The sequence below is a fragment of the Mirounga leonina genome, unplaced genomic scaffold (assembly GCF_011800145.1).
Source record: "Mirounga leonina isolate KUSES-001 unplaced genomic scaffold, KU_Mleo_1.0 Mir_53, whole genome shotgun sequence".
Taxonomy (NCBI): domain Eukaryota; kingdom Metazoa; phylum Chordata; class Mammalia; order Carnivora; family Phocidae; genus Mirounga; species Mirounga leonina.
Window position 1 is genome coordinate 84,097,842 of NW_023270807.1, and position 14,624 is coordinate 84,112,465.

General features: G+C 39.8%; 1 protein-coding gene and 1 pseudogene across 1 annotated transcript in view; both read left to right on the plus strand.

Moving 5' to 3' along the window:
* The first annotated feature begins 1,464 nt into the window (after positions 1-1,464).
* LOC118001366 lies at positions 1,465-6,272 on the plus strand (annotated as a pseudogene).
* A 2,117-nt stretch (positions 6,273-8,389) lies between these two features.
* Positions 8,390-14,624, plus strand: part of LOC118001367 (prothymosin alpha-like) — a 7,092-nt gene continuing 857 nt past the window's right edge. Inside the window, exons 1-3 of the mRNA XM_034991452.1 lie at positions 8,390-8,447; positions 8,933-8,952; positions 10,931-11,354. Of these exons, the coding sequence (XP_034847343.1) occupies positions 8,390-8,447; positions 8,933-8,952; positions 10,931-11,354 (502 nt within the window). The remainder of the gene's footprint in view (positions 8,448-8,932; positions 8,953-10,930; positions 11,355-14,624) is intronic.

The window sequence follows — 14,624 nt, forward strand, 5'->3', positions numbered from 1 at the left end:
GTTGATTTCCTGTCTGTCTAGATTATTTTTTTCTTTCTATCAAAAGGATTTTGTAAAGGCCACCTGACATGCCCATATCCTTTTGAGCGATACCAAAGTTCTATATTGAAAAAAAAAGGGGGGGGGGTAGGGGAGGATCTATCTTTTGAAAAGAAATAGCTGGTTTCATAGCATTATTATTATTATTTTTTTTTTACAAATCTGCCAGGAAGGAAGAAAGAAAGAAAGAAAGAAAGAAGAAGAAGAAAGAAAGAAAGAAAGAAAGAAAGAAAGAAAGAAAGAAAGAAAGAAAGAAAGAAAGAAAGAAGGAAAGAAAGAAAGAAGGAAAGAAAGAAAGAGAAAGAAAGAAGAAAGAAGACCCGCCTTTCAGGTATTCTTTATCATAAAGCAATTCTAGACCAATGTCAAGGAGATTTCGAGGTAATCCTCTGCAGTTCTTAGTGTAAAGTAAGAATAGTGTGCTTCCTACTGTAAAGGTAGTTTAATTTGCCTAAGAATTATTATTTAGCTATAAAGTCTTTTCTAGGGTGTGCCTTGGAGAACTGTTAAGGGCTTAGATTTTCTCTTTTAAAAGCCTCCAGGTCTCTTTTTTAAGGGTTCATCAAATGATGGGGGGAGAGGGGGGAATCTGCTTAATCCATTCCCCTATTTCTGCTGGTGTTTGGTAGCTCATTTAGGTGACCTCAACGTCCTATGTATTTTGTAAAGTGGCGTTTCTAGTCCTTTTGGAAATTCATCAGGCAAAGGTCCACGAACATTTCTAGAAGATCTTATCAAAAGCTGTATGCTTTCTGGAAGCACAAGCACAAGAGCCAGGAATCGTGGCAAAGTCTAGGTCAGTATGAAGACAAAGAACAGTCTTCATGTGTCTCTGTCAAGAGGATTTGTCCATCACCTTCATCAGGTTATATGATCCTTTCTTAAAAGGAAATTTTCTTTTATTCTCCAAGAGCCTTGTACAAAAGAGACATTTAAAGTAAATTACAAAATTCCACATCTTTCTGCCTGCTGGTCAGACTCTGTTCCTTTTGATGTGTTTTGTGGTGGGGCGGGGGGAAAGGGAGGGGGCAGCATGATGTCATATAGCAAAAGCAGCTATTTTGTAATCTTTCCCTTCTCTGTGGCTTATTTACAAAGTCTATGCTTTTAATTTTCCGAGCTTTGGCTCTATATTCAAAGTCAGCCCTAGAATTCTCAAAATAATACCCCCCCGCCCCTCACCCCCCACCAAAACCCTCCTATTTCTTTCTCAAACAAGTCTGGCTTATGTACATAAACCATTGCCATGGCTTTGCTTCTAAGCCATCAGGTCTGCTAGGAATTTACAAAATCCATGCAGCAATTCGTTTGACTTCAGGCTTCCTGCCCTGGAAAGCAGTGTGCCTCTGAAGATTCTCGTGAAAGCCAAACTTCCTCTTGAATTGTGGAAATGTGCAAGAAAGAACAGAGAACAGCAGCTTCCTAATGCGGTCAAACGCCAGTGCCAATACATTAGTACCTGTTTGTAGAACCCGATCGAATGCCGTGGGCATAGCTAGAGGTTTCCAGCAGGTATGGGGAACCGAAACCATCCTGACCCGCTGACAGCACTTCCAGGCCTCCCTGGAAGACCACACAACACAGGGACTCATCCTTCATCCGTCTTGGGCATCAGAGATGAAACAGAGGCCCTCAGAAAAAATTGCCATCAATTCCTGCCCACTCCCAAACTAAACTCAGTTGGTGCTCATATTTTTTCCCCTCCTGACTCAAAAGATGCATCGTTGCTATTTCCCTCTAATACCAGTTCTGGAAAATGTCTAACTGTCTGTTAGGACATGGAGTAAATGTCCCCTCTTCTGTGACTCCTTGACTGATTCAGCATCTGTCACATCTGTCACTCCCCGTTTGTGCTCCTCTATTTTGGCTCTGCACTCTCTGTTCTGTGTCTCTAGATGCACATCTGTTTCCCACTGGATTGTGAGCTGCTCAAGCGTGGAGACTGTGCCTTATTTGTGTTTACCTTTGGAATATACTGCTTCCATGTGAATGTGCTCCTTATAAGGATGTAGAATGAGTGACAGAATGTCACATGCTTCAAGGAAATTAATGTGGGAACATTGCATAAAATGAGAGGAAGAATGAAAAAGTTTGGTGATGGGGATGACTTTGAGAAAGCTATTATAATAATCTAGTTGATAGGCAATGAGCGCCTGACAAGCTAGGTAGAAGGGCCGTGTACAGACTAGTAAGGAGGAGATTAGAGTCAGAGAAGATTCCAGGTTTGCAAGCCATTGTCAAATCTTGATAATATTCGTTCATTCATTCATTCACTCATTCATTCAGTATATAGTACCTCTTCTCATGCCAGGCACTAGTCTAGGGGCTGGAGATACAGAGAGAAATAAATCAAAACAAAACAAAAACATAGAAGAATCAGATTTAAGGGGGTGTTGAAAGTAATACAGTCAGTTGTATTTAGCTTGTCAAGTTTGACAGGTAGTGGGCAGTTGGAAATCTAGGACTGGAGCTTTGGAGAAAGTTCAGATATTTAGATAAATATTTGGGAAACATTGTGCAAAGGGAATAGTTACTTAGGATTCCCAAGGGTAATGATTGCAGGAAGAATTATTGAGAAGATACAGTCTTGTGAGATCCTTGGAATATATATTTTGAAACCATTGAGAAAAAATCCTACAAACATTTGAACAAGAGAAACAGAGGTTACCTCTTCGAGGGAACACAGCCTAAGACACATTAAGGCAGAGGCTGAGAGAGTCAGTAGGACTAGTCACACATATTCTTGTTTTCTCTTTCTTCTGGAAACATAGTAAGATTATCTGTTCTTAATCCTCTTTGAATTAGGTGAGAAGGTTGACTTGAATTGTGAGTGTGGTGTGCCTGACTTCCAGCTGGAAGCTTTAAGAGACAGAACACAGTTTGCTGAGTGCCCTTTCACCTGTGTGCTCATTAAAGAATATATTTAGATGAAGCCCTCAGTTAAGCTGGAACCCTGAGTGACTACATGAGCAGAGCCACCTTAATGACCTGTGCTGGACATGTAACATGAGTGAAAAATAAACCTTAGTTGTGTTAAACCACTAAGCTTTAAGGGTTGTTTGTTACTGCAGCATAACCCAGACAATGCTGATGGACACACAGACTAAACTGCTATAATTAAGAACTCAAATGTCTGTGCACCACATCGTCGTTTATGGTTACAGGTTCCTCCATTTTCCAGTCTTCCCATCCTGCTGGTGTATTTCCTCATTCACATGGTCAAAGGTTGTTCACCAGCCCCAGCCCTAAAGAAGGAACAAAGGGCAATCAACTTATTTTTAAGGAAGTGAAGTTAAAGTTGCACATATCACTCTTCCACACATTCTGTTCATGAAAGCTGGGTCACAGAGTCACACCTAATAGCAGGGGAGGCTGGTAAAAATAGTAACTAGGGAAAAAAAATGTAGTAACTAGCAGTTATGTGTCCTACATAATCCAGAGTGAGATCAGTTCTATTACTAAAAAGAAGACAATGGATACTGGGGGAAATTTTCAGTGTCTGCCATAGAGTACCTAACATGTCCAAGGAACTAAATGTAATATAGCTATGGCTGGAGAATATAGAGAGACATGGAGGTTAGCTCAAGAAGAGGTGGCAGAGATGAGTGGGGTCAAGATCGAGGAGGGACTTCTAAGACTTATTTAAATGTAATGGAAATCCATTAAATAGTTTTTTTAAAGATTTTTTGTTTATTCATTTGAGATAGAGAGAGCTAGAGCGAGCAAGAGAGAGAGAGCACAAGTGGAGGCAGGGAGGGGCAGAGGAGGAGGGAGAAGCAGACTCTGCACTGAGCAGGGAGCCCATTGTGGGACTCGATCCCCGGACCCTGAGATCATGACCTTAGCCAAAGGCAGATGCTTAACTGACTGAGCCACCCAGGTGTCCCAATTGAAGAATTTTAAGTGGGGGAGCAATACAGTCAGATTTGCATTTAAAGGATTCTCCTGTTTGCAGGAGGGAAGATAGATCGAAAAAGATCAATTAGGCAGCCTTTGCAGGATCCAAGTAAGAGCTGGTAGTCACTTGTCTCCATAGCAGAGGCTCTGTAGATAGGGAGATGAAGATGAATTCCATCGTTATGTAGAATCCAGAATCAAGAATACTGAAAGATGTGGGTGAGTGATGTGGGGGCTGAGGGAAATGGAGAGTTAAATATCTTCCCAGATTTTCTGGCTTTAGGTTTGAGGTGGATAGGGCTGTCACTTTCTGGAGGAAAAATTCTGGTAGAGGAGCAGTTTACTTACTGGGAAAAAAATGAGTGTTATTTTGAGTACATTGTGTTTAATGTGCCTGGGGGATATCAAATGGGGATATCTGGTAGTTAGTTAGATGTCTATGGGCTTGGGTTCAGGAGAGGGGTCTAGGATAGATCTAAAAGATTGGGAATTGTTAGTGTATGGATGATAATTAAATACAAGGAATGGGATGAAATGGCCTGGGGAAAGTGGGTTGGGAAGAAAAGGGGAGCTCTGAAGAGCACAACATTTGAGGAATGGGAAGAGAGGACAGCCAAACATCATAATTGAGAAGAAAGTGCCAGAGGGAAGACCAAAACTCAGGAGATACATGGCTTCATGGATGCTGAAGGAAGCAAGAGTTTCAAGGAGAAAGTGAACAAAAGTATAAAACTTAATGAGAAATAAAACAAAATAAGTGCAGAAAACATGTTTAGATAAGATACAGTCCATATAGTACAAGGCAGAAAGCAAATGAAACTTCAAATCATAAAAAAATAGGAAACATGCAATAAAAGGGTTGAAGTTAGATCAAAGAGAACAGCTATGTCATAAAAGGAAAAGGACAAAACAATGATTTTCAGATTCTTTTTAAAATCAAAATTCAAATACCTGTTGGTTACAAGATGCTTGGCAGAAACACAAGGTATCACTAATGGGTTTTTTTGGAAGACGCAAACACCACCTAGAAAATTTGAATGGTATGCTGAATAAATACAGAATGGCTAATTCCACAAAGAAGCCGTTCCAGGTTCAGGAAATCATACAATGATTAAATTTGAAAGCCTGTAAGATGAAAAATGTTCTGAAAAAAATCACCAGGGTAAACTCAAAAGCAGTTAGAAATCAATAACAATAAACCAATCAGCACAGGTCGATGAGGTGGCTCTGGGGGAGGAGGCTGGGCAGGTGTGTGTGGGCTTGCTAGCAGGGATGGGTGGGCGGGAGGCACTGCTGAGATCCTGCTAGAGGTGAACCACCACGTCATTGAGGGGACGCTCACACTCAAGTTCGAGAAAGCGGCTGCCGGTGACAAATCAGAAGTAGTCGAAGTAACGTGTGCAGATTTTGATGGAGTCCTCTATCATATTTCAAATCCTAATGGAGACAAAACAAAAGTGATGGTCAGTATTTCTTTGAAATTCAACAAGGAAGTTCAGGCACATGGTGCGGATGAGCTATTAAAGATAGTGTACTGGAGTTGCGTGGTAAATCCCAAATCAGGACACAATGTCTCTGCTATATGACCTTGAAAATCTGCCGACATCCATTGTGCATCAAGGCTGGCACGTTGAAACGAAATTGTTTTGCCTCTGTCTTTGAGAAAGACTTCCAATTCCAAGAAGAGGGCAGGGAAGGAGAGAACAGGGCAGTTATCCACTGGAGGGATGTATGTTGGGTCTAAAAAGGACAGAGTCACAGTAGTCTTCAGCACAGTGTTTAATGATGACGACGATGTGGTCATTGGAAAAGTGTTCATGCAAGAGTTCAAAGAAGATCGCAGAACCAGGCACAGAGCCCTACATGTCCTCTTTAGCCACAGGGAAGCTCCTCTGGAGCTGAAAGACATGGATGCTGCCATGGGTAAGAGCACTAGCTGCATTACCATCATGCCATTCCCTCGCCACACCCGTGCCAGCGCTTGAGACAACACCATCAACCTGATGCACCCGTTCCAGGACAGTCTGCGCTAGCACATCAAGTGCTCTAAGGCTGATATTCACACACGTATGTGGGCAGAAACAGCCGAACTCCTCAAGGTGCTGAACCGTGCACACCCAGAGGTCGAGAAAAAAGAAACGAGAACAGTCACAGGGGAAGATGCTTTCATCCCACTAACTCTTGGGAACAGGAAGAGAAGGCGGCTGGCAGCTGCAGGCTGGAACACTTGCTGCTGGGTATTCGTAGCTTTGAATGTTGTACCTCTTCATGTTCTTGAGGGATTTTCCATTTTGTTTCCATTTTGTACAACTTTGGAAAATAATCTACAGAAATGAGCTATGCTTGCAAGGACCTCATAGTTCTCAAAAATCAAAAAAAGAAAAAAAAATGGGGCACCTGGGTGGCTCAGTCGGTTAAGCCTCAGACTCTTGATTTAGGCTCAGGCCATGATCTCAGGGTTATGAGATCGAGCCCCACACTGGGCTCTGTACTGGGCATAGAGCCTACATAAGATTTTCTCTCTCCTTCTCCCCCTGCCCCGTCTCTAAAAATCCCCACAAAAAAAGCAACAAAAAACCCCCCACTTTTGTGCATCAAAAAGCACAATCAGGAAGTAAAAAAAAAAAAAACAAAAAACAGTCCATGGAATGGGAGACAATATTTGTAAATCATATGTTTCATAAGGATTTAGTATCCACACTATATAAAGGATGCTTGCAACTTGACAATAAAAAGACAAATAACCCAATTTAAAAATGAACAAAAGGTTTGCACAGACATTTCTCCAAAGAATAAAGATAGCCCATAATACCATGAAAAGATGCTCAGTGTCATTAGTCATTAGGAAAATGCAAATGAAAAACACAATGAGATAACACTTCATACCCACATGGATGGTTAAAATCATGGACTATAACAAGTTTTGACAAAGATGTGGAGAAGCCAGAATCCTCATATGTTATTGGTGGGCTTGTAAAATGGTGCAGCTATTTGGAAAATAGTTTGGCAGTTCTTCGAAAAGTTAAAGAGTTACCATATGACCTAGCAATTTTACTCCTAGGTGTATACCCAAGAAAGTTACAAACATATGTCCATACACAAAAACTTGTGCATAAATTTTCATAGCAGCATTATTTATTGTAGCCAAACAGTGGAAACTGTGATAAACACAAATGTCTATCAACTGATGAATGTATACACAAATATGGTATATCCATACAATGGAATATTATTTAGCTACAAAGAGGAATAAAGTACTGATAATGTGCTACAATGTGGATGAACCTTAAAAACATCCTAAGTGACAGAAGCCAGTCACAAAGGCACATATTTTATGACTTCATTTATGTTAAATGACAAGAATAGGCATAGAGACAGAAAGTATATTAGTGGTTCCCAAGGCCTGGGGGTAGGAGGGAATGGAGAGATTATTAATGGATATGGGTCTTTTTTTTAGGGCTGAAAATATTCTAAAATTCAATAGTGATGATAATTGCACAATTCTGAATATACTCAAAACCACTGAATTTGTACACTTTAAAAGATTAGATTATTTTGGTGTGTGAATCTAATTTCAATATTTTAATAAAAATGCATCATGCTTTTATAGTTACCTATGTAGTTACCTTTACTGATACTCTTTATTTCCTTGTGTGGATTCAAATTACTGTCTACTGTCCTTTCATTTCAGTCTCAGTGACTCCCTTTAAGAGTATTTTTGGAGGATAAGTCTGCTAAGTGACAAATTCCCTCAGTTTTGGTTTATCTGGAAATGTCTTTTCTTCTCCTTAGTTTTTTAAAAGATAGTTTTGGCCAATAGTCTTTTTCTTTTAGCACTTTGAATATGTCATCCATGGCCTTCTGGCTTCCCTGGTTTCTGGTGAGAAGTCAGCTATAAACTTATTGTGGATTCCTTGTATGTGATGAGTCACATTTGTTGCTGTCATATTCTTTCTTTGATTTGGCTTTTAACAATTTGACTACAATGTATCTATATGTGGATCTCTTTGTGTTTATCTTACTCATGGATCATTTAACTTCTTGGATGTAATGTTTTTCATTACCTTCAGATGGTTCTCAGCTACTAAGTTTTCAAATATTCTTTCTACTGCTTTCTTTCTCTCTCCTTTCCTTTTGGGACTCCTATTATGTGTATGTTGGCAAACTTGGGTATGATGTATCCCACAGGTCTCTGAGGCTCTGTTCTTTTTTCTTCATTTTTTTTCCCCTTTTGTACCTCAGGCTAGATCATCTGAATTGACCTATATTCAAGCCTACTGATTATTTATTCTGCTAATTCAAATTTGCTGTTGAGTCTCTCTAAGTGAATTTAATTTCTGTTATCATTATTTTAAACTACAGAATTTCTAATTATTTGTTTTTATAATTCCTACCTACTAATATTGTATATTTGAGGAGACATCGGTCTCCTAATTACCTTTAATTTTTAGACATGGTTTCCTTTAGTTCTTTGAACATACTTATAATCGCTGATTTAAAGTCTTTGTCAAGTAAGTCCAACATCTTGTTTTCATCAGGAGAGTTTCCATTGACTACTTTTCTCCCCTGTGTTTTTCCAGGTGGGCCATGTTTTCATGCTTCTTCGCATGTTTCATACTTCTTTTGTTTCAAACAAAAACAGTGCATTTAAAATAAATGAATAAAATGTGGGAACTCTGAAAATCAGGTCCCCCTCTCCCTAGCTTGGAGTTACTTTGTGACTGTTATGGTTGTTGTGACAGCTGATGTTTGTTTGTTTGTTTAGTCTTTCCTGGGTAACCCCGTAAAGTCTGTATTCTTGGTATGTATCCTCTGAAGTCTCTGCAGGTAGCTTTAGTGGCCAGGTAATGACTGGACAGAGATTTACTTAAATGCTTTGAACTTAAATGTCAACCAAGCTTTGCCAGGTGGTTCTATGTGTTTATTAAGGTGAGCCTCCAATGGTCTGGCAGGCACTTTACAATTTTGCTTTAACTTTTACTTCCTGCTCATGCAGAGCTGCAAGGTCAGCCTGAGGTGAGAGATTAGGGCCCTGTCAGTTCTTTTCTGGGCCTGCACACAGCCCTATGCATGCACAGAGCCTTTTAGATTTCTAGAAGTATGTTGAAGGTTTTTAAACCCCTTTATGAATATCTCATTCCCCATTCTTCCTTTTAAGTTTTTTTGTTTGTTCGTTTTGTTTTGTTTGGGTCAGCCTGGTGTAAGCCCCAATGTCATCATTGCTTCAGATAGTGGTGATGTTAAACAATTGCTTGTCATCCTTTTTGATAAGTTCTTTGGTTATATATTGCTTGCACAGAGAATGCTCTGAGTGAGGTCAAATAGTGCTTCATTTTCAGAGCTTTTCCAAAGAGCTTCCAGATTGGTCAAATGGTGAAAATGCTCTGGAGATGGAGCATTTTGAGAAGCCCCAAACCCTTTCTTATCCCTCCAGGACCTGCTTGGCTGCTGATTTTCACAGCTACTGTGCTTACAAGACTATTGGCTTCCAAGGCTACCATAGAGTTAGGTAATGGGGGATGGGAACAGGGCAAGTTAAAACTCTGCAAAGGTCACTCTTACTGAAACTCAAGTGATTTTCTTGAAAAAACATCCTCAGATTGTTGTAAGCCTTTGATTAATTTCTAGAATTTTGAATTTTGATAATTTTTGCCACAATGTTCTCATTGCTTTTATGGAGGGGGAAATTTTGGGAAGTCTTCACTCCACCATTTTATAAGTACTTCTTCTAGGAAGCATTTTGAACTGAATAAAAATGAAAACAAAACATACTGAAGTTTGTGGGATGTTGCTAAAGAAATAATTAGGGAAAAATAACACTAAATATCTATATTAAAAAAGAAAAAAGATTCAAAGCCACAAACTCGACTTTCACTTTAGGAAACTAAAAAAAAAAAAAGCAAATGAAACACAAAGTATGCCAAAGAAAGGAAACAATAACAATCAGAGCAGAAATCAATGAAATAGGAGACAGGAAACATATATAAAATGAATGCAATACAAAACTGGTACATTGGTGGGATTAATAAAATTGATATATCTCTAGATAGATTAATCGAGAGGGATGGAGGGAAAGAGAGAGAGTGGGGCAAGACACAAATATCCAACATTAGGAATGAGAGAAGAGGCATGACCACACATTTTGCACATATTAAAAGGATAATAAGGGGGTAGTATGAACAACTTCATGCCAATAAATTTGCAAACTTATGTGAAATGAATCACATGAAAAACAAACTATCAAATGTCACTCAAGAAAAGTAGATAAACTATATCTTCTAAAAAAATTGAATTTGTAGTAAAATTTTAACCATAAGGATTCTGATGAAAGAAACCAAAGATCTAAATAAACAGGGAGTTATTGTATAGACATAAATAGGAAAGTTCAATACTATTAAGATGCCAGTTCTTCCCAACTGGATCTATAGGCTCAGTGTAATGTAGATCAAAATCCTAGCAAGTTATTTTGTAGATATTGACAAACTGATTCAACAGTTTACATAGAAAGGTAAAAGACCCAGAATAGCCCCCACAACATTAAAGAAGCAGAACAAACTCAGAAGACTGACACTACCCGACTTTAAGACATCATAAAGATACAATAAGCAATACAGTGTGGTATTGACAAAGGAATAGATAGATCGATAAAACTGAATACAAAGCCCCAAAATAGACCCACATAAGTAAAATCTTGCCAAAGGAGAAAAGTCAGTTCAATGGAGAAATAGTTTTTTTCCATTAAATGGTGGTGGAACAATTGGGCATCCACGTGCAAAATAATGACCTTAGACGGAGACCTTACACCTTACACCTTTCCCACTGGCTGCTCTGAAAAGCCATCTTTGCATTCCCAAGTGTGGCTTCCCCTTCACTGCAGCCACCTCTGCTGGGCGCCTCCTCCACCACCGAGGACTCTGGCAGCTTTATCGCCAGAGTCCTGGAATCCTCGCTCTGTTTTGAATCCGATGCATCGGATCAGAGAGTGCCCCACTAGATCGCTGCGGTGGACACCAGCTCCAAGGACTTAAAGGAGAAGAAGGAAGTGGTGGAGGAGGCGGAGGATGGAGGAGATGCACCTGCTAACAGGGACACTGAGATTGAGGAAGATGGGGAGCAGGAGGCTGACAATGAGGTGGAAGAAGAGGAAGACATAGGGAAGGAGGAGAAGGAAGGTGATGGTGAGGAAGAGAATGGAGAAGAAGATGAGGAAGCCGAGGCAGCTGAAGATGAGGAGGAGGAGGATGCCGACACCAAGAAGCAGAATACCAATGAGGATGACTACACAGCAAAAAAGGAAAAGTTACACTTAACAAAACTTAACCTATTCACGCTTCGCCTCCCGTCTCAGACTCTAAATGTGGTCACCTTCGAGGACACAGTCCCTCCGGCCGCCCCATGTAGGCAGCGCCACCCTGCAGGTGACACACGCCCTCCACCAGCCAAAACCAGAGTGAGAATTTGCAACGGGAGGAAAGAAGAACCCAAACTTCCCAGGCCCTGCCTTTTTTCTTAAAAATACTTTAAAAAGGAAAATTTGTATTTTCTATATACATTTTATATTTCTGTACATATTGTTGGTGGTCAGCCATTTTCAGTCATCTCTGATGACCCAACCAGCTTTCAGAGCATTCTCTGTCCTACTTCTGACCTTACCTGTGGTGTGCCCGTGTTCATTCTATTCTCAAAAGGAGGAATAAAACCTTGTAAGAAAAAGCAAAAACAGCAACAAGACAATCTTATTCTGAGCATTCCAGTAACATTTTTTGTGTATGTACTCAGCTGTACTATAAGTCGTTGGCTTGTGTGAGATGGTTAAAAAGGCCAAAGATAGGGGCGCCTGGGTGTTGCAGTGGGGTAAGAGTGGGACTCTTGGTTTGGGCTCGGGTCATGATCTCAGGGTCCTGAGATCCAGCCACCTCAGACTGGGCTCAGCCCAGAGTCTGCTTGAAGATTCTCTCCCTCTGCTCCCCTCAACTTGCTCCCTGACTTGTTCTCTTTTTCTTAAATCTCTAAAAAAAAAAAAAAGAAAGAAAAGGCCAAAGATAAAAGGTTTCTTTTTTTCCCCTTTTTTGTCTATGAAGTTGCTGTTTATTTATTTATTTATTTTGGCCTAGGTGATGTTTGTGTGAAACAATGTTGTTTTAATAAACCAGAATTGTATTTTGCTGAGCTGTTCTAAAAAAAATTAACTCAAATGGTTTATAAAGATTTTTTTTTTTAATTTTATTTATTTATTTGACAGAGACAGAGACAGCGAGAGCAGGAACACAAGCAGGGGGAGTGGGAGAGGGAGAAGCAGGCCTCCCGCCGAGCAGGGAGCCCAATGTGGGACTCGATCCTAGGACTCCGGGATCATGACCCGAGCCGAAGGCAGCCGCCCAACGACTGAGCCACCCAGGCGCCCAACTCAAATGGATTATAGATTGAAATGTAAAATGTGAAACTATAAAACTTCTAAAAGGCAACATAGGAGATAATCTAAGTGATCTTGGGTTTGGCAATGAGGTTTTAGATATACCACCAAAAGCATAATCCATGAAAGAAAAAAATTAATAAGTCAGATTTTATTAAAGTTAAAAACCTCTGCTCTGTGAAAGATGCTGACATTTTATTTTTTAAAAGATTTTTTATATATTTATTTGACAGAGAAAGACACAGCGAGAGAGGGAACACAAGCAGGGGGAGTAGGAAGAGAGAAGCAGGCTTCCTGCTGAGCAGGGAGCCCGATGTGGGGCTCGATCCCAGGACCCTGGGATCATGACCTGAGCCGAAGGCAGACGCTTAACCGACTGAACCACCCAGGTGCCCCGCTTCCGTTATTGTGTGTGTGGAATGGAAACACCGATCCAATCACTTCCTCTCACATAGTCGGTCATATTCCATTGTATATATATATTGTATATTGTATATATTGTGTATATATATACCACATCTTCTTTATCCATTCATCTGTCAATGGACATCTTGGCTCTTTCCACAGTTTGGTTATTGTGGACATTGCTGCTATAAACATTGGGGTGCACGTACCCCTTCGGATCCCTACATTTGTATCTTTGGGGTAAATACCCAGTAGGGCAATTGCTGGATCATATGATAGCTCTATTTTCAACTTTTTGAGGAACCTCCATACTGTTTTCCAGAGTGGCTGCACCAGCTTGCATTCCCACCAACAGTGTAGGAGGGTTCCCCTTTCTCTGCATCCCCGCCAACATCTGTCGTTTCCTGACTTGTTAATTTTAGCCATACTGACTGGTGTGAGGTGATATCTCATTGAGGTTTTGATTTGGATTTCCCTGATGCCGAGCGATGTTGAGCACGTTTTCATGTGTCTGTTGGCCATTTGGATGTCTTCTTTGGAAAAATGTCTGTTCATGTCTTCTGCCCATTTCTTGATTGGATCATTTGTTCTTTGGGTGTTGAGTTTAAGAAGTTCTTCATAGATTTTGGATACTAGCCCTTTATCTGATATGTCATTTGCAAATATCTTCTCCCATTCTGTTGGTTGTCTTTTGGTTTTGTTGACTGTTTCATTTGCTGTGCAAAAGCTTTTTATCTTGATGAAGTCCCAATAGTTCATTTTTGCCCTTGCTTCTCCTGCCTTTGGCGATGTTTCTAGGAAGAAATTGCTGTGGCTGAGGTCGAAGAGGTTGTTGCCTGTGTTCTCCTTTAGGAGGATGCTGACATTTTAAAAAGGGGTCTACTCTATACATAATCTAAGGTTGAGAAACACTGTCCCAGAGAACAACTATGACTTTTATCTTTAGAAAAGTTCAAAATCAGTGTTAACAGGTCTCATGCCATTAAAAAAATCCCCAACAAAGTACTTTCAGAGGCTAAAATTTAATTAATATAACTTCTTTTTAGATACTTTTGGTACTTGTAGAATGTACCCTTAGTTAACTGAATGAATTGCATTCTCAAAACATTAAAAGTCATTTTCCAAAAATCATAGCTTTTACTTTGGAAACATTGAGCTTTAGCTTTTATTTCTATTTGTACTATAAATAGCAGGGCCAGACTCTGTTAAGATAATTACTGTTGTGTGACAATGAATCATGTTGCCTGCACATGGAAGAATGCTTACTGTTTTATTCTTTATGCATTCAGCTCATCAGAAAGTAATCTCAAATCCTTTGGGTCCAGGGGTCCAGGGCACACCCCTTATAGTCCCAGTAAACATTGTTATCAGACACAGGTGAAGAATGTTCCCACAGGCCCTGACATTTGTACTGATAAGGAGCTAGTTCTCTATTAAAATCAATGACGGGGGTTATATTTGAATTCGAAGAGCTTAGTTCATAACAGTACTTGATAATCCATAACAGTACTTGATACCAGCCCCTGGCATCAAAGGCTGAGCAAAGATCCGCAAAAACGAACAAACTTATTCCCTTAGCAGAGTTTTCTATAAGGTCCAACTAACAGAATAGCCACAGCTATTAGTTTAAGTACAGATTTACAATATATTAAGAAGGAAATTGATGTAGACTTTACCTGGAATGTCCAACGTGTTATTGGTTAAAATATGGAGGCAGTAGAGATTTACCTATTTTTTTTTTAAAGGGCCTAGATTATACTATGTTCAAACACATAATGGTGTTAGTCGATGTAGGTTCTTTTCCTTTTCTTTCTTTCTTTCTTTCTTTCTTTCTTTCTTTCTTTCTTTCTTTCTTTCTTTCTTTCTTTCT